The sequence below is a fragment of the Phoxinus phoxinus genome, assembly GCF_949152265.1.
Source record: "Phoxinus phoxinus genome assembly, chromosome: 7".
NCBI classification, from domain to species: domain Eukaryota; kingdom Metazoa; phylum Chordata; class Actinopteri; order Cypriniformes; family Leuciscidae; genus Phoxinus; species Phoxinus phoxinus.
Window position 1 is genome coordinate 12,286,319 of NC_136882.1, and position 20,683 is coordinate 12,307,001.

Below are 20,683 nucleotides of genomic sequence, written 5' to 3' on the forward strand. Positions count from 1 at the left end.
CTGTAAATAGTTTATCCTAAATTAGCCAGCATTACCATGGGGACTACTATATTTGTGCTGGAATAAATGCATGGAAAAGTTATATTTTCAGAAGATGTGCACCTGTGCTCAGACCATAACTCATACATTAAAATATAATGAAAATTAGATAAATATTAGATGGATGGGTGGATGGACAGACAGACAGACAGACAGATGTATTCGCGTAGATGTAGATAGATGTATAGATAGATAGATAGAAGTATAGATAGATAGAAGTATAGATAGATAGATAGATAGATAGATAGATAGATAGATAGATAGATAGATAGATAGATAGATAGATAGATAGATAGATAGATAGATAGATAGATAGATAGATAGATAGATAGATAGATAGATAGATAGATAGATAGATAGATAGATAGATAGAAGGAAGGACGGACAGACGGACGGACAGACAGATGTATGTAGATAGATAGATGGATGGATGGATGAATGGACGGACGGACAGACAGACAGATAGACAGACAGACAGACAGACAGACAGACAGACAGACAGACAGACATAGATAGATACTGTAGATAGATAGATAGATAGATAGATAGATAGATAGATAGATAGATAGATAGATAGATAGATAGATAGATAGATAGATAGATAGATAGATAGATAGATAGACAGACAGATAGACAGATAGATAGATAGATAGATAGATAGATAGATAGATAGATAGATAGATAGATAGATAGATAGATAGATAGATAGATAGATAGATAGATAGATAGATAGATAGATAGATAGATAGATAGATAGATAGAAGGAAGGACGGACAGACGGACGGACGGACGGACAGACAGATGTATGTAGATAGATAGATAGATGGATGGATGGATGAATGGATGGACAGACAGACAGACAGATAGATATACAGATAGACAGACAGACAGACAGATAGATAGATAGACAGACAGACAGACAGACAGACAGACAGACAGACAGACAGACAGATAGATAGATAGATAGATAGATAGATAGATAGATAGACAGACAGACAGACAGACAGACAGACAGACATAGATAGATACTGTAGATAGATAGATAGATAGATAGACAGACGGACGGACGGACGGACGGACGGACGGACAGATAGATAGATAGATAGATAGATAGATAGATAGATAGATAGATAGATAGATAGATAGATAGATAGATAGATAGATAGACAGACAGAGAGCTCTGCAGTGCAGTATATTCACTCTTCTGAAACCGCAATCATCAGCATACTATGAATGACATACTTCTTGATAATAAGAGGTTTTTGATTCAGAGGAGCAAACTTTAAAAAACGCTTGAGAGCTCGACTGCGCCTAAATCATTTTCCAAGGAAATGTCAGTTTGATCTGATACAGGAAGTCTAAATATACTCCAGGAGGTATTACTGTCTCTTCTCGTTTATTTGTTGTCTGCATGGTTCCGATTTCTTCTCCATCCACCGCGTGCGCACTTGAAAATAACTTCTGAGCCTTTTCTGAGTGCGATTAAAAGGCCTCGGCTTAGAACTTGAAAACTGACCTCTGCTTCTTTCACCGTGAGCTTATCAACATTGCATTGCAGTTCGTCGGTTTCATTCACTCTACTGAGAGAATGCAGATGTTCCGCTCACTGAGCTTTTATTATTACGTTAAGAGCAGTAATAACTGGAGCAAGCTTGTTCCTAGAACTGATTATGCCACTTCATTGTTCAATTCATGATCTTGACTGGTTGAGGTGTTCATTTTCCTTCACTTTTGTCAATGCCCCTGAACACATTCACTGTAAAAACAAATTACATCCCCAAGTCAAAATGTTCTAGTGACTGATAACATCAGTCATTAGTTCAAAATCTACATTTTTCCCTTAGTCTGACATATTATTTCTCATTGAGCCAATGTTAACAGACTATTGCAACAATTAATTCAATTTATTTTACAAGAATTTCACTTAGGCTAATTTAAAAATTTAGATATGACCAGTCACTAGAATATTTTGACTTGGAGAGGTTACTTTTTTTTTACAGTGTTGCTGCTTTGATGTTATGGTACATTTTACATGTTTTTGTACTGTATTACGTACATGGAAATGCATAGGAGTTCCACTTAAAAATAAAAGAGGTACTTTATTTTACAACCCTGTTCCGCATATACATAATATGTCCTTATTATAGTTATTGCAATAACTGGGTAATGGTATTAACCCTGAACCTATCCCTAAACCTAACCTTAACCCATGAATAATGAATAAAAGTAATACAAATCTATAGTAAACAATTAAAAATGTAAAATGAAAATAACTTTTCAAATCAACCATATTTTTTTATTTTTTTTTAGTTTGTTTAAAATACTAATGGAACTATAACATTTTGAATTGCATTTTAAAAACAAGCACTGGCCAATTGCATTCGTTAACCCATTTGATTATCGTTTTTTTTTTTTTTGCCGAAGCTTTAGTTTATCAATTTGTCAGTCATGTTAAAAATGCTATTGGACATGGGGGAGCAGCCCAGAATTTTCAACTAATTTTCAGAAATGTTTTGCAGCAATGCCTTTTTTTTTGGTTCTACAGGCGAACTGACTCTAGTTCGCTAGTTTTAGTGATATTGACACTAACAACATGGCCACCTTGCGGAAGACCTTCAGACTGTTCTGAATTAATGTGCTATATCTTTTCAAACTGATTGGACTTGCAATTTCCGTATAAATTATGACCAAAACTCCTCAAAAAATTCCACAGATTTACATTAATGCTTCGTTCCCATCAGTTAAAATGACAAATAAATGCATACTCCGAGAGCGCTCCACAAGTTATGTTTGTTTATGCCATCTGGATCTGGTACGTTTTTAATAAGTAACTAGATAAGGCCGTGAGAGTGTGTGCAGTTTACGTTGTAGAACAAAACGCCCAAGTATCGTCAAGTTATGTTTTCCACAGACCTTATTTTACTCATAAACTGAGAAAAACACCCTTATAAAAACCCATAGGAAAATCTTGAGAGAACCGCTGGCGAATTACTTCATGAGTGCAGTGTACATGAAGTGTTCGTTCTTAACTTTGTGACTTTATATCTCACAGTTTTACAACATATTTATTGTTTGTTTGAATTACACATCGCAATGCAACTAAAGGGGTTCTCTAAAGATGCATGAGCTTTATCTCTCGCTTCACCATAATCCTTGATCCTTAAGCATTAATTATTCATTACTCTAACAACCTCAAATAATGCCAGTGCTGCACAAGCAACAATGCAAATGGCTTAGATGGTCTCAGATGCGCTACTATGTTGCTAACAGCATCTCAGTGGCTGATGTAAATAGCAAATAGATCAAATTAAACACACACAGAGCAGCATTCTCCTCCCCTCTCATTCATTATTCACAGCTTGTTATATTCGGGGTGATTAGGGAAGTTCTGCTCCACATTCATGGCAGATAGTTCAGTTGTTTATCCCAGACAAGAGTCAAAAAAACATGTCAGACACAACACAACCAAGCAGCTTTGACACATCCGAAGACGCTGTCGGGAACGGGGTTAGGGAAAATCCAGAGTTTAAGGACTGGCTCCCCTTCAGGCTACGAGGGGGAATTTAAATTGGCCACACCTCAAAAGATGATAAACTGGAGTGACATTTATGGAATTTCAGTCGTCGAAATCAACTAAATTCTTAAATGTTCTGTTTTCAATTCTGCATTGAGTACTAAACGGGCTCGTAAAGACTTTGAATTCTCCAAGTACTACTGCTTTAGATTTTGCATAAAAAGTTGTTTAATTGATTTAAAAAAAAAACATAATTTACATAAGCAGACCATTAACAACAGTGCATTAAGACACGAAGAGCATGTTACACACATCGTCGACACAACATGGATGGCCTGAAGCACAGCAAACTGTCCGAAGAGCGTCAGCTGTGCAACTGTTGTCATTCAGCTCCAGCACTTTGGCCATGTATTAAATCATTTTTCAGAGCAGAAATCATCCTCACACATACTCTGGCGTTTGAAGGGCGCAGAGGGCCGCAATCACACATCTGTGTCCCATATTCAACATTCTGTATTTTTAACCGAGAGGCGCGATATTCCTGGATGTCTCCCAGCCTTCAGGGACGACGCCACTGATAGATTTGTTACGCAATCGGCACAGAAGTCTGGAAGGAGCTTTTTCAAGTAAATACATCAGATGCTACTCCACATGTTGAGTCTTGCTTCCTCTCGAGAGTCTGCGAGAAACGGCGGCAGACATCGGACTGATTTGAGGCGGTATACGGGGGTGTAGAGCCTGTTGTTTGTCTATGAGGCTCTGGCCCTTCTCAACTGAACCTGGATCAGTCCTTCAGAAGTCCAGCAGCCTCAGTGTTGAGTGTATTATGTGGCTTTGCGAGCGAGTCACGCCGACTTGAGAGCCTCAAACCCGCAGAACTTCCAGCGCTTCTCCAACGTCGCTCCAACGCCACTGAACTCCTGCTTGAACATGTTGGGCAGCCGGACCATTAATCGTTCAAGTTCACCGGCCGAGATCTAAAGAACGAGAGCGAAGCAAAGTGACACTTAGTTCCACGTTGAACGTTGAGTGCATAAACTGACACAGAATTGGCCATTGTGCCCTCGCCTATGCTGGCTTAGAAATTAATCAAAGGCTCTAATGTGTTTGTCAGTATATTTGTCATTTGCTTCCTGCAAACAGTTAGTCGTACTGTGCTGCTCATTTTTAAGACCGAGATTATACAATGTTTTATTCAGTTTATAAAGCTGCTTGTTTTCTCTACTCTTAGTTAAAGTAAATGACTATTTAGATTGGGATAAGACACAATTTAAACTAAGATCAAATGATCTCATATTAAAGACTCCATGGAATGGCTTCATTTTCTTTCAATTGAAGGAAGTTGGGACTTTTACCCTTTTTTTTATTAACTGTCAATTTACTTCACAGACTGGCAAATCCTCCAAAAAATCCTAGGAGCCTAAACTAAAGTGGTACCTATTATATTATTACAGACAAATACTGTATATATATATATATTGTGTATATATTATATACATATTACAGCTTTTTTGTCTGGAATCTGTTTCTCAATATGATTTATAGGACAATTTAATGCTTAAATATATTATACAATTGAATAATAACATATACAGTACTGTTATAATAGTATATTATAATAGTAACTTTTTATTATTTGGGGGCTTTTATAAAGACAGTGAGAGTGTAGACAGGAAGGAATAGCAAGAGCAGTGGGATAAAAGAAAATGTCACAAATGTGATTCAAATTCAGGTTTGAAATCTGCATTATGTTGTAGACGGGTCAAGCTCCACCAGGATACCTGGGTGCAAACAGCTGGATTCAAACAGTCCCTCTAATATTTCATGGGGTATTTAAGGGTCAAAGAGATAACGAACACATGGCTCACATAACATATTGACTCAAATGAGATTGTTTCTAATCGTTTGTTAATCCTGCATGAGTGTCATTAGCATAATGTGTAAATTAATTAAAATTATAGTTCACCCAAAAATGAAAACTGTCAGCATGTATACACCCTCACGATGTTCCAAACCCATAAGACTTCAGTTATTCTTTGAAAATCAAATTAAGATTTGTTTTAAATGAAACTTGAAGAGACAGTCGCTTTATACGAAGAACAGATTTATTTTAGGCTTTTTCTTTTCTTTTACATCTAAACAGTGATGAACACACACACACACACACACACACACACACACACACACACACACACACACACACACACACACACACACACACACACACACACACACACACACACACACACACACACACACACACACACACACACACACACACACACACACACACACACACACACACACACAGAGAGGTTTGTTCTAGCGTCTGACACATACGTGAGCTTCTGTGTTTACCGTATTGTATGCACTTTATGTAGCCTATGTGTTTATATGTGAATAAAAATGATAAATTTTTAAAATGTAAAAATTATTAAAAAAAATAATAATCTGTTCACCATATAAAGAGATCATTTCACTTCACAATAGTTGTGTTACATCGCTTGATTAATATGGATTTGTTTTATGTCACAGTTAAATGTCAAAAATGGCTTTATGGATCTTCTTAATTTTGGTTACCTGGAGTTTCAATGCAGAGACATCATAAAAAATTTGTGTTTTGAAGATTATCCAAAAGACGTGGGTAATTGGGTTTGGAACAGCGTGGGGGTAACTGATGACAGAATTTTCATTTTTTTGGATGAACTAACACAAATAATCACCTTTGTATCAAGTCTCTGGATGTAAGACCACAGATATTCAATGTTGGCTCCAAATGGGTGGACATGGAGGAAGGTTGAAATGATTCCTGTGTAGAGAGACACACAACAGAACAAGCTTGTGAATGAACATATGTTGTCTCTGACTATTAAGTAAGACAAGAAACCCGCGGCCGCACGGTCATAAATATGTCGCCTGAAGCAGAATCCCCGTTCCTCCCCCACTTAAGCTGATTACTTTAGAGAGGTCCTGCAAAAGGTAAAGCACAGATGCAGAGGCACAGGATATAGTGCCTTGCCTGAAGGGCCCGAGCCAATATTTATTTCCTTGATTTATATGCCGTAACGCCGCCAATTACGAATGAACCTCATTCAATTCCCTCCGCAAGACCTACTTTCACAGAGCCACACTCGGGGAGGGAAGGGGAGTCTCAAGATGTCCGTTTCGATTTTAAAATTCAATGCAGAACAGCTGAGCCGGCACCATACGTCTCTGTTCTGCTACAGTGCATCGTGCTTACCGAGATAAACATCTCTGTTTTCGCATACTCGTGCGAGAAATCTAACCAAACAAACTCATTTGAATGGCCTAACAGCGGAGGCTTATACAAAATTATGTTTACAGTGCAAGCTAATCCAATGACTGCATTAGACGTCCTCTTCAGAGCTAACAGTCTAGTACAGGAGCGCCTGGAGATTTAAACAATTTGTTTTCTTCAGCCCGTCCCTTCACTTTGTTCTGCTCAAATGAGTCTGGGTTTTTCTGCCGTTCTGGCTCAGGGCCTCAGAGCCTGGCTGACGTTCCCTACTCCATCAATGCAGTATATGTGTCCTCTTTTGAGAGCGGCGGTGTTGTGTAGCCATTAGATAGAGCGAAGGCTGTGTGGTCTTCTCTGGGCTACAGCCAATGAAGCAACTGGCAAAAAGAAGAACAGCTCCCCTGAGCTCCTCCTACGGATCATCTTCCAAAAACATGACAGAGAGACTGAGGTGTTGCAGGAGTGTCCGGCCTCTCTTCCCCTCACCTTTTCTTAGTCATTGTTATCGTATCGGTTCAAACACGAGTCGAACAGCCTTGCATTTCAACTGCTTGGCTGCTCGCGCACCTGCTCGCCCTCCTGTGCTTTTAAGCTAGGACTCAATCCTCCAAGCCCATCTGGTATTCAAGGCCCTCAGCACACGGCTCAAGATGTTTTATAGATCAAAACGGCATGAAGCGGAGTTGGAATAATTACCGAGCAAGAGAGCCTCTTTCTCTGATCTCAAAGGACCCCAAATAACCGTCTCGTTATTCTTCTCTCGATGGTGGTAGAGTGCTGCCGTGCCATTGACTCCCTGTACACACACACATGCAAAGAAAAGAAGAAGAAAAAAAACGTTTTAATATCTATAATATCTATCTTTATCTCATGCAGTGTAACCTCCACAAAGCAGATACAAGAGTGATGGGATCATGCAAACTGTTGAGTTGGTCGGTTTGCCTGCTAATCTCTGCTGAAAATGCACTGCATTCTGCTGTGTTAAGAGAAATCAATGCCTATTGACATTTAGAGGCTCTTCTTCCAAGATTCTGCCCAAGATGGCAGGTCGTTAAGTCACATAGAGGTTGAATAAAAATGATAGCAAACGTCCTTGAACAGTGCATTTTTGGACACCCTCCGGGACAAACTCTAGATGGAGGCAGCAGTGCATGTCGCATGCGTCTAAAGCCATATACTGGATGACCTATGGAAAATTCCAGTTCAGTAACTTTTCAAAGAAAACTTCACAATATGTACATGTATGTCCTCCGAGAGAACGTTGCTTTATTTCCAGAAAGTGCATTACTCCAGGGGGATTACAGAGCACTTCCATGCCTTTTTCAGTGCATGGGGGTTGCCGTCCAGAGTCAGAGATTAACCGAGCAGACCTACAGTTTCTTTGTTATCAAACTAAATTTTTAAAATGTGGGTTCAGATTGGTTTCACAAGTAAATAATTCAAAGCGGAATTCAGAGCCTGAGTGACTTAGCGAAGTCATATTTATGAGTGAAATTCTAGATGATACACAAGTTGTGAAGTTGGAATAGGCATGTAGATTTGAATTCAGATATAATATCATATATCTGTTTACTTCACATTTAGGTGTGATACCATGTGTAAATACGTGATAGAGATTAATATTTTTTTACCTTTTTGAATTCATATGCATGTTTTGATTTGGAACAGCTGTGCTGACCCACACATTTTGTCTCCAAAGATCAGATACGCTCATGGTTGTTATCCATGTTAATATAATGTCTTTATCTCATTGCTAGGAATCAATTGGGATATCGGTTGGTTCTTTGGTCTGCTCAGTCGTAATAACGTTGTCATTTCAAGCAGTCTGTTACAAAGTTGACAGGACCACTTTTTGGTGTGAATGTGAGTGCTGTATTCATATACTGTGTATTTACTTGACCTGAACTAAGGGAGAAAGAAAACATACCAGCTTCTCAATCAAACGCTCTAAAACGAATGGGGTGTGAAAACGCCCTTGAGGTGACAGAAATGCAACTGAATAATTAGTGTATCTAGTGTGAAGTGTTTTTTTTTTTTAATAAAAATAAAAATATATATTCTGAACTAACTGGATGTGAAGGAAAGACTCCAAAACTCCTTCAATTGCAAACTTATTCTGATTTATTAATTACATTTTGTGTTTTTCTTTGGATATAATATTACACCTTAATAAAACATTAATTTCTGACACTGGGTCCGACACTCTCGGCAGAACTGTGCAGAAAAGCAGAGGGAGGCCTTACACTCACTGAACACAGATCAGTAGGCTAAAATTAACTCCTGCCAGAGAACTCATGGTGTGAAGAGAAATGAAGGGATGACGCAATTGCAAAAAAAAAAAAACTGCAGTTGTCAAACCCCTCCTGAAAAAGAGTAATCGGGATAAGACTATATTAGGCAATAGACCGATCTCAAATCTTCCTGTCATAGGCAAGATCATTGAAAAAGTTGTCTTCAATCAGCTGAACAAATGCTTAAGCTCAAATGGATACTTTGACAATTTTCAATCTGGTTTCCGATCGCATCACAGCACAGAGACAGCGCTCATAAAGATAATAAACGATATTCACTTAAATACTGATACAGGCAAATTATCAGTGCTGGTGCTACTCGACCTCAGTGCTGCATTTGACACTGTTGATCACAACATACTTCTTGACAGGCTGTAAAACTGGGTGGGGCTTTCTGGGATAGTCCTAAAATGGTTCAGGTCATACTTAGAAGCGAGAGGTTATTATGTGAGTATAGGAGACCATAAGTCTGAGTGGACATCCATGACATGCGGAGTCCCTCAAGGCTCAATTATTGCGCCACTCCTATTCAACCTGTACATGCTCCCAATGAGCCAAATAATGAGAAAGAACCAAATCTCTTACCACAGCTATGCAGACGACACACAGATCTACTTAGCCCTATCGCCTAACGCCTACAGCCCCATTGACTCCCTGTTCCAATGCATTGATGAAGTAAACAGTTGGATGTGCCAAAACTTTCTTCAATTAAACAAAGACAAAACTGAAGTCATTGCGTTTGGAAACAAAGATGAAGTTCTCAAGGTGAACGCATACCTTCACTCTAGAGGTCAAACAACTAAAAATCAAGTCAGGAATCTCGGTGTGTCTCTAGAGTCAGACCTTAGCTTCAGTAGTCATGTCAAAGCAATAACTAAATCAGCATACTATCATCTGAAGAATGTTGCAAGAATTAGATGCTTTGTTTCCAGTCAAGACTTAGAGACACTTGTGCATGCTTTCATCACCAGCAGGGTGGATTATTGTAATGGACTCCTCACTGGCCTTCCCAAAAAGACCATAAGACAGTTGCAGCTCGTACAGAACGCTGAGCAGAACCAGAACACATGAACACATCACACCGGTCTTTACACTGGCTCCCAGTTACATATAGGATACAAGTATTATTACTGGTATATAAATCATTTAATGGCCTAGGACCTCAATACATTGCAGATATGCTCACTGAATATAAACCCAACAGATCACTCAGATCATTAGGATCACATCAACTAGAAACTCACTCAAAGCACGGCGAGTCCTACTATGCCAGCCGCAGATGGAACCAGCTTCCAGAAGAGATCAGATGTGTCACAGTCACATTCAAATCCAGACTTAAAACACATCTGTTTAGCTGTGCATTTACTGAATGAGCACTGTGCCACTGTTCGTCCGACTGTTTGTACTGTACTGTATTTTATTTTATTTTTTACTCTAAACTGTTTTAATTATTCTTATTTCTTTTGATTATTTTAATTTCTTCTATGTAAAGCACTTTGAATTACCATTGTGTATGAAATGTGCTATATAAACTTGCCTTGCCTTGCGTTCCACACTGAAGTGTTCTGGTGTTGCAGACTAATTTCACTGGTGACTATCAGATGGACGCTGGGTGACTTACCTTTTCAAGGCCTTCAGAGTTGTGGTTCATCAAGTCTACTGATTCCATGGCATTCAACAGCTGTCAAGAAAAAACAAAAAAACAATTCAGACCCAATAATGTTTTAAAATGCAGTTGTGAAGGAGCTTTGCAGACAACATGTTCCCATCCAAAGCTGTGAATTTATCTGTTTTTTGTGAATTGTTTCCATCCAGTGAGTTGAATAGAACAAAATCATAATTTCTTGATTAACTGCCGCTAAATATCACTAAGAAAAGTAGGAAAAGACACTGTATATAATAATTTTCTTATTTAATAAGTTACTTGCGCCTCAGAGTGTGCAGATGAAATGCAATAAACGCAGCCATGTTATATTGCTTTCGGAGGCGGTCCGCTTTCGGAGGCGGTCCTGAGGCGGTCCGCCTCAGGCGGATACTGGTGTTTGGGAACGCAGTTGTGTAAGACAGTTCTGGGAGGAATCTCTTTGACAACAGACTTTGTTCAGTCATTTCAGAATGACCAAAACAGCATTTAAGATGCTATGCAACGAGATCGGTCCACTGGTTAGTCCAGTTATGCTGTCCCATTGTCACATTACTTTTTTGATACACTGAGGAATTTTTTCGGTAAATGCGTTTATGTGAATGTCGTCTTATCGGATACAAAAAATTTTAGACTCAAATGATTGCATACATTTTTCATGTGCATTTTTAGACCTTCTGTGCATATTGGCATTTCCATCCAGCAATTATATTATATGCAATATTCCAAAATAAATGTTTGTGGATGGAAGCTAATGTTACAGTACGTCTGGGAAACGTCGGACCGGCCTTGAGTGTGCCAAGTTGATACTACATTTTTAATGGATACTTGTGAGAATTGAGGTAATAAAACACATTTGTGATTCCATACATTACAGCCAGGGTGTCTGTAGAAGTTCACAGCAGTTTCTTATTTATGGAATATGGAAGCAAGCCCCCTCTGGTTATAAAAATACTGTACAGACGTCTCACATCTGCTAGCCGGTTTGGTTAGGAGCGCTTATACAGTATGGGCTCCACAGGACCTCCACAACTATTGATGTTCCTATTATCTCAGTCAAATAACATTCATGCAAACCAATGTCTGCTGTTGGGAAAATGGAGTAAACAAGGCTGGTCATTATTCCCTGCGTCTGGGCAAACCACTATACTGGCACCAATGATAAGGTATCATGTTGTGCTGTTCAGCATCAGATCATCTGTCCTCACTGACAACAGCTCTATAGACTTTAATGAAGGCAGACACCACATTTCAATTGACATGGATGAAGAAGCTGTGAGTGAGAGTTGTACACTATGTTAAACAGATATTGTAAAATGCCTTAAGGACAAAAGTCACATCTAACTTTCACAACTCACATCTCACATTTTTGTAAAGATCTATTTTCAGTGTTGAAAGTGTGTTTCAAATGACAAAGTGTTTTTTAGTTTTACCATAAATGCTTGTCAGTACATTCAGCCATATACTTTAACCATATTTCAAAGACAATAGATGTAATTATTGAATTACACATAGGTCTGGTTTCACAGACAGGGTTTAGATTAATCTAGGATTAAGCCTTAGTTCAATTACAACATTTCAGTAGCTTTTATAAATGTGCCTTAGAAAAAAAACTGGTGTGCATCTTGAGAAAAAACAATGGCAGATATTTTAAGATATGTCAGTGCAAGTTGCTTTCAGTTAAAACAGCTCAAGCATGTATTTTACTAGGCTAGATGTCTCTGAAACTGGGAGATAAAGATGTACTACTTAAATGGGTCAAAATCACTCTAACATTCAGCTAACTGCATTTAATATAAATGTAAACTATAATACATTTTCATTTCATTCCAATTAACACTCAAGAATATATTGTAAGTGTATTATTTCAATAATAATTACTCTTTTTAAAAGTACTATATGCTAAAGTGTACTTCATATAACCTTCTAGGCCAACTTTTGTGTGTGGCTGTGTCATGAGTCTGGTAGCCTTCTCTGTCTCCCTCTTCTGGTTGTACTCGCACACACTCTATTACGCACACACACACAGACTTCACGCACCTTCACTCATCCTCAGCTGTTTCTAATCGCTACTCATTATCAAGCTCACTCTCTCACACCTGCTCTCTCTTCCTTCTAATTATGGTTGCTACTTCTAGCTTCCCCTTTTCTCTGCTGTTTGCCAGATTATTTCGTACCCAGACGTATGCGTGTGATTGCTATTACCTGCTGTTCCTGTCCTGTCCTGTCTTGTCTGTGACCGTCATACATCTAGCCTGGTTCAGGTCTGTCTCCGTTTGCTTATATTAATCATATGCTCTACACTCTGTCCAGCCTGCCCGTTGCTGAACAGCATTCTGAGCGTGCATCTCACCAACCCGTTACCGCTCAAGAGATCAGTGGATAAGAGCCCGCCGGATCCCTTTCTCGGACTGTTTGCGGTTCCCCTTTTGACAAAGAGACTTTCTGCCTTTTGTTTTTGAGCATCGTCACTGACGACTGGATTTCTGTTGTTTTTTCCTGAAGAAAGGATTTACTTTGTTTGGACTGTTCTCTCTGTCATCATTAAAAGAGACTGTTATTTGCATCTTCGCTTTTGGGTCTAATCTTTCCACATAACAGAATAATCTGGCCAACATGGACCCAGCGAATGAGAGTCCGATTCAAGCAGCTGTCGAGATGCAAGGTGCCATGCTCGGCAGACATAATGAGGAGCTGACTTCCGCCCGTCGTGCGGTCGAGACGATGGCTGCCCAACTCGCAGATCTGTCCCTACATGTCCACCAGCTCAGAAGTGTTCCTTCCAGGTCGTCGGAAGCCCCAGAGCCCAGAGTAAACAATCCCCCGTGCTATGCCGGTGAGCCCACTCAGTGTCGGTCGTTTCTCACACAATGTGAGGTGGTTTTCTCCCTTCAACCTACTACTTATTCCAGGGGGCGAGCCCGGGTGGCTTACGTCATCTCTCTCTTGACCGGACGTGCTCGTGAGTGGGGGACCGCCGCCTGGGAGGCTGAGGTGGATTTCACTACCTGTTTTGACTCCTTCAAAGAGGAGATGATACGTGTGTTTGACCGTTCCGCTCATGGGGAGGAGGCTTCCCGCATCCTTTCCTCTCTTCGCCAGGGAAGACGGACTGTTGTGGATTACTCCATTGAGTTCCGCACCTTATCGACCACTTGTGGATGGAATGAGCCAGCACTTGTCGCACGCTTCTTAGAGGGGCTTAATGCCAGCATCAAGGATGAGGTTATTGCTCGCGAACTACCCACCCGTCTTGATCCTCTGATCGACCTGGCTATCCGTGTAGAGAAGCGGTTTGATCTCCGCCGTCGCACCAGAGGAATGGATTACGCCTCTCAACCAGCCGTTCCAACCGTCTCCGCTACCTTTTCAGCCAACTCTGAGCCGGAGCCTATGCAACTTGGGGGTCTTCGCATTTCCACCAAGGAGAGGGAACGCCGTGTCAACAATCGGCTGTGCATGTATTGCGGGGCGGCCAACCATTATGTATCCGCTTGCCCAGTAAAAGCCAACGCTCTCCAGTAGAGGAGGGACTACTGGCGAGCGCTACTTCTCTGATCTCTCCGTCTAAATCATGCACCATTATTCCCATTAACCTGCACTGGTCTGGTTCCTCCGTTTCTTGTAATGCATTGATAGACTCTGGTGCCGAAGGGAATTTCCTTGACGAGACTTGGGCACGCAAACAAGGTATTCCCCTGAGGAGATGTGAGGAGACCACTCCCCTTTTTGCCCTAGATGGTAGTTCCCTTCCTAAGGTTCATTTGCGGTCCATTCCCCTATCTCTCACTGTGTCAGGCAACCACCACGAAACTCTTTCTTTTTTAGTTTTTCACTCTCCCTATTCCCCAGTAGTATTAGGACACCCCTGGCTAGTTAAACATAACCCCCATATTAACTGGTCTAATAATAGTATTCTCTCTTGGAATCTGTCTTGTCATGTCGAATGTTTATTGTCTGCTAATCCTTCTGTGTCCACTGTCTCTGTGTTTCAGGAGGAGCCAGGTGATTTGACGGGGGTTCCGGAGGAATATCATGATTTGCGGGCGGTTTTCAGCCGTTCTCGGGCCACTTCTCTTCCTCCTCACCGTCCCTACGATTGCAGTATTGATCTCCGTCCCGGTACTACTCCGCCCCGCGGGAGGCTTTTCTCCTTGTCTGCTCCCGAGCGCGATGCGTTAGAGAAATATCTCTCAGAGTCTCTCCGCGCCGGTACTATAGTTGCTTCCTCTTCTCCGGCTGGCGCAGGGTTTTTCTTTGTTAAGAAAAAGGACGGCTCTTTGCGCCCGTGTATAGATTACAGGGGGCTCAATGACATAACCGTGAAGAATCGCTATCCCTTACCGCTTATGTCATCTGCCTTTGAATTGTTACAAGGGGCAAAGATTTTCACTAAACTGGATCTGCGCAATGCGTACCACCTTCTCCGCATTAAGGAGGGGGACGAGTGGAAGACTGCGTTTAACACTCCGTTAGGTCACTTCGAATATCGGGTTCTTCCGTTCGGGCTGGTCAACGCTCCCGCTGTTTTTCAAGCTTTAATCAATGACGTCCTCAGAGATATGCTCAATATTTTCGTCTTTGTTTATCTTGACGACATATTGATCTTCTCTCCCTCTCTCCAGGTTCACGTACAACACGTACGCCGAGTCCTTCAGCGCCTCCTAGAGAATCGTCTTTTTGTTAAGGCTGAGAAATGTTCTTTTCACGCACGGACTGTTACTTTTCTCGGTTCTGTAATTTCGGCTGAGGGCATCAGTATGGACCCCACTAAGGTTCAGGCGGTCACTGATTGGCCAGTTCCTGACTCTCGTGTGGCGCTTCAGCGATTTCTTGGTTTTTCAAATTTCTATCGCCGTTTCATACGTAACTTTAGTCAAGTAGCTGCGCCCCTTACCGCCCTCACGTCAGTCAAGTCGTGCTTTAAATGGTCAAGGTCTGCCCAAGAGGCTTTTGATCGTTTAAAGTCTTTGTTTACCTCCGCTCCCATTCTCGTGACGCCAGATGTTACGAGGCAATTTATAGTCGAGGTTGACGCGTCTGAGGTGGGCGTCGGAGCCATCCTGTCCCAGCGCTCATTTTCTGACGAGAAGGTTCACCCTTGCGCTTATTTTTCCCACCGTCTCTCGCCCGCGGAACGCAATTACGATGTCGGTAATCGTGAACTGCTCGCCATCCGTTTGGCTTTGGGGGAGTGGCGACAGTGGTTAGAGGGGTCTACCGTTCCATTTGTTGTCTGGACGGACCATAAGAACCTAGAGTACATCCGCTCCGCCAAACGACTAAATGCACGTCAAGCGCGTTGGGCTTTGTTTTTCGGTCGTTTCGATTTCACTATTTCGTTTCGTCCAGGCTCTAAGAACATTAAACCCGACGCTCTCTCTCGCCTCTTTGATTCCACAGACGTTTCTCCAACCCCTGAAGGGGTCATTTCGTCAGGTCGAGTAATTGGTGCAGCTATCTGGGGAATCGAGAGATTAGTTAAACGCGCTCTGTCCCGCTCCGTCGTTCCACGCAATGTTCCTAGGAATCTCCTCTTTGTACCCGTTACGGCGCGCTTAGCGGTGCTTCAGTGGGCTCACTCCTCTAAATTGACTGTCCATACCGGCGTTAGGGGCACTCTCTCTGCCATTCGTCAACGATTTTGGTGGCCCACTCTCGAACGAGATGCACGGCGCTTTATCGCCTCATGCACGGTTTGTGCTCAAACTAAGTCAAGTAACTCTCCGCCGGCTGGTCTTCTTAGACCTCTCCCTGTCCCGTCTCGTCCTTGGTCTCATGTCGCTCTGGACTTTATTACTGGTCTCCCTTCGTCGGCCGGTAATACCGTCATCCTGACTGTGGTGGATCGCTTTTCTAAATCCGCGCACTTTATTCCTCTCGCTAAACTTCCCTCTGCCAGAGAGACGGCCCAGATAATGGTCGCTCACGTTTTCAAGATTCACGGTCTCCCCTCAGACGTCGTTTCAGATAGGGGGCCTCAGTTCACGTCACAGTTCTGGAGGGAGTTTTGTCGTCTGATCGGTGCGTCTGTCAGCCTCTCGTCTGGTTTTCATCCCCAGACTAACGGGCAGGCTGAACGCACCAATCAGATCGTCGGTCGACTCCTGCGTACCTTGGCTTTTCGTAATCCCTCGTCTTGGGCTGAACAGCTGCCCTGGGCCGAATATGCCCATAATTCTCTGCCTACGTCCGCTACCGGTCTTTCCCCGTTTCATTGTTGCTTAGGGTATCAGCCTCCTCTGTTTTCCTCTCAGGATGCTGAATCCAATGTTCCGTCAGTAAAGTCCTTCATCCAGCGTTGTAAGCGAACTTGGAGACGGGTTAGGTCGGCTCTTTGTCGTTCGAGGGCACGTACTCAAAGAACCGCTAACAAACGTCGTGTCAAGAGTCCTAGATACATTTGTGGCCAGAGAGTGTGGCTTTCCACCCTCAACCTGCCTCTCCAAGTCACTTCCCGCAAACTAACTCCTCGTTTCATCGGACCTTATCAAATTTCCAAGGTCATCAGTCCTGTCGCCGTCAAATTGAGACTCCCCCCCAATCTCCGTCGTATCCATCCTGTTTTTCATGTCTCTTGCATCAAACCTGTCGTGCGCGCTCCTCCTCGTACCCCCCCTCCCCTCCCTGTTCGTATCGAGGGAGCCCCTATTTACACCGTTCACAAGCTCCTTGATATGCGTCGTCGGGGTCGCGGACATCAATTCCTGGTAGACTGGGAGGGGTATGGTCCTGAGGAGAGAAGCTGGATTCCTTCCCGGGACATCCTGGACCGCTCGCTCATTGATGACTTCCTCCGTACCCACCAGGCCCCTCCCTTGGGAGCGCCAGGAGGCGCTCGTTGAGGGGGGGGGGGTACTGTCATGAGTCTGGTAGCCTTCTCTGTCTCCCTCTTCTGGTTGTACTCGCACACACTCTATTACGCACACACACACAGACTTCACGCACCTTCACTCATCCTCAGCTGTTTCTAATCGCTACTCATTATCAAGCTCACTCTCTCACACCTGCTCTCTCTTCCTTCTAATTATGGTTGCTACTTCTAGCTTCCCCTTTTCTCTGCTGTTTGCCAGATTATTTCGTACCCAGACGTATGCGTGTGATTGCTATTACCTGCTGTTCCTGTCCTGTCCTGTCTTGTCTGTGACCGTCATACATCTAGCCTGGTTCAGGTCTGTCTCCGTTTGCTTATATTAATCATATGCTCTACACTCTGTCCAGCCTGCCCGTTGCTGAACAGCATTCTGAGCGTGCATCTCACCAACCCGTTACCGCTCAAGAGATCAGTGGATAAGAGCCCGCCGGATCCCTTTCTCGGACTGTTTGCGGTTCCCCTTTTGACAAAGAGACTTTCTGCCTTTTGTTTTTGAGCATCGTCACTGACGACTGGATTTCTGTTGTTTTTTCCTGAAGAAAGGATTTACTTTGTTTGGACTGTTCTCTCTGTCATCATTAAAAGAGACTGTTATTTGCATCTTCGCTTTTGGGTCTAATCTTTCCACATAACAGGCTGAGTCTTTTTTTTCCGAGGCCACTGTGCATGTTTTCTGCACATGCAGGTGTTGTGTTGTATCTTTATCATTTTCATAGACTGTGCATATGACTACGCGTGTCTAGTGTAGAAATGAAGAACAACCCGGCTCTCCAGCGTAGCTCACCCGGCTCTCCTTTCCTTTCCCCAGACACAACAAAACATATTCATCTTGAGACGAAAAACTGTCCTGCTCTTTTTCGTGTGTTGCTGTTACATGTCTGTTTTCAGGTGTGTGTGTGTGTGTGGACCCTGTGCTCCTGCTGCCATGTTGAATTGTGTTTCTCGCTGCATGCACAGGGGGAGTGAGGACAGGCAGTGACCCCAGGCTGAAGAGCTTCCCGCTGTCACACGAGGAGGCAGACACTGCCAAAGTGCAGTATATCTGAAGCGAACAGTGCTCTTAATGGCTTACATAAGGCTTTGTGCCCCTCTACAAACTAACTCCCAACCAGTGCTGGGAAGTAACTGAATGCTACACACTTTTGACAGTGCCAAAAGTAGACAAAATTATGTATGCGAAGTTTTACAGCCAAGTGAACTATAATCAAACAAGCTTGCCTAAAATTGGCACTATTCCTTTTAAATGAAGCAGTGATATATGGAAGCTTGTTTGTGCCACATAATAATAATAAAAATTTATATAAGAGGTAATTGCGTCTATTTATTTCCCAGTTTTGACCTTTTTTTCTATAAACTCCCAATTCTGAGAAATAAAGACGTTCGCAAAGACCCGCCCCCTGTCGCTATGTCCGACGAGCTACGCCGCTCTCACGCCACACCATGTTCTCACACAGTGAAAAATACATTGCGGAGCAGAGAGGACGCTGACAACACACCGACAGACCAGGTTACTTTTGGATTACTTTTTAAACAAAGTCTCACCTTGTTTAAAGACATTTAAACAATACCGTTTTGTGGCTGTTTATTGTGTCTGACAGATCGCTGTAGAGCATCAGTTAAACCTGCTCGTGAACCGATCATCTCTTCCTTCTAGTTCATTTATAGCATCAAATAAACATGAATGAACATCAGGAGGAATGTTGTTTTAACCGTGGAAAGACGTCAGTACACTCCGCTTTTTAAGTTCAAATCCTCCCATGTTAATCTACTAACTCTCCTGACGGCTTTGTCGGACAAAATGGCGGATGGCAAAGTATGATTGGTCAGATCGCCTGTCAATACTTCCTGCGAAGGGTCAATTGCAAGAAAAAGTAAAATTTCCGAGTTTATATCCCACAATTCTGACTTTATAACTTGCAATTGTGAGTTTTATATCTTGCAATTCTGAAAAAAAAGTCAGAATTGTGAGATTTAAAAAAATCACAATTACCTTTTTGGTTTTTATTCAGTGGCAGAACCAAGCTTCCTTAGTAAGAAGTCCATTAAGTGAATTTAGATGGGTCATGTAAAAGTCAAAGGCAAAGTAAAGTTCAAATGTAAAGTTCACGTCTTCTTTTTTGTAAAGCTGTCCTAAATACTATTGTAATATACAATTTAAAAACATGCTATGCTAGCTGTTAGTTTGAACTGAAATAAATAAGATGAATTGGTTCCAGGCCAGCAGGGCCACTGCTCAATTATGTTTAAATTAGTTGGAAGAACTTGATTTGTTTTTTCCGTAATCCAAATGATTAAATTCCACTGTTAAATTCACAGTGAAGTTTGTTGTTTGAACATTATTTCATTAGAAATGGGCATAACTCAAAAAGATTGATGTAAACTTTTTTTGTGTGCCAAAACAGGCCTTTTTAAGACCTTTTTAATACCACCATACAGTATATGAAATTTAAGTTCAAACCTGCGATGGAAAATGAGTATAAGTGAACGCAAATTCGAAAGTGAAGTAAAAAAATGAGCGCGCATTCAAAAGCGATTTCAACACCCTGCATATTGATAGCGGCTCCACAAATGAATATACAATATAATATAATTACTCAACTATATAATTGAAAGTGAAGTAAAAAAATGAGCGCGCATTCAAAAGCGATTTCAACACCCTGCATATTGATAGCGGCTCCACAAATGAATATACAATATAATATAATTACTCAACTATATAATTCGAAAGTGAAGTAAAAAAATGAGCGCGCATTCAAAAGCGATTTCAACACCCTGCATTTTGATAGCGGCTCCACAAATGAATATACAAAATAATATAATTACTCAACTATATAATTGTGAAAGAACACAAAAAAGCCATCACCGTGTCCCTTTAGGGGCTCCGTAGTACTTGTTATTTCCTTTCTGAACATGGTATTCGGTTTCGGGCACATCCAAGACAACAGCCTTTTTATTTAATCCATTTTAGTCATATCAGTTTTACCAATTTAGATTTTTTTCACCTTTCTACTGTGACAGGCTCTCGCACACTCCCTGTGCTTCCCACTTTGGGTGTGTGATTCCA

At 41.7% G+C, this 20,683-nt stretch overlaps 1 protein-coding gene across 2 annotated transcripts in view; it reads right to left on the reverse strand.

Annotated features, from left to right (window-relative positions):
• Positions 1–3,767: 3,767 nt before the first annotated feature.
• enox1 (ecto-NOX disulfide-thiol exchanger 1) overlaps positions 3,768–20,683 on the reverse strand; it is a 121,393-nt gene continuing 104,477 nt past the window's right edge. For both annotated transcript variants that reach the window (XM_079617776.1, XM_079617777.1), the window contains 4 exons: positions 10,725–10,784; positions 7,509–7,608; positions 6,277–6,362; positions 3,768–4,530 (listed from right to left, as the gene is read on the reverse strand). In XM_079617776.1, coding sequence (XP_079473902.1) covers positions 4,399–4,530; positions 6,277–6,362; positions 7,509–7,608; positions 10,725–10,784 — 378 coding nt within the window. In that variant the 3' untranslated portion in view covers positions 3,768–4,398. The remainder of the gene's footprint in view (positions 4,531–6,276; positions 6,363–7,508; positions 7,609–10,724; positions 10,785–20,683) is intronic.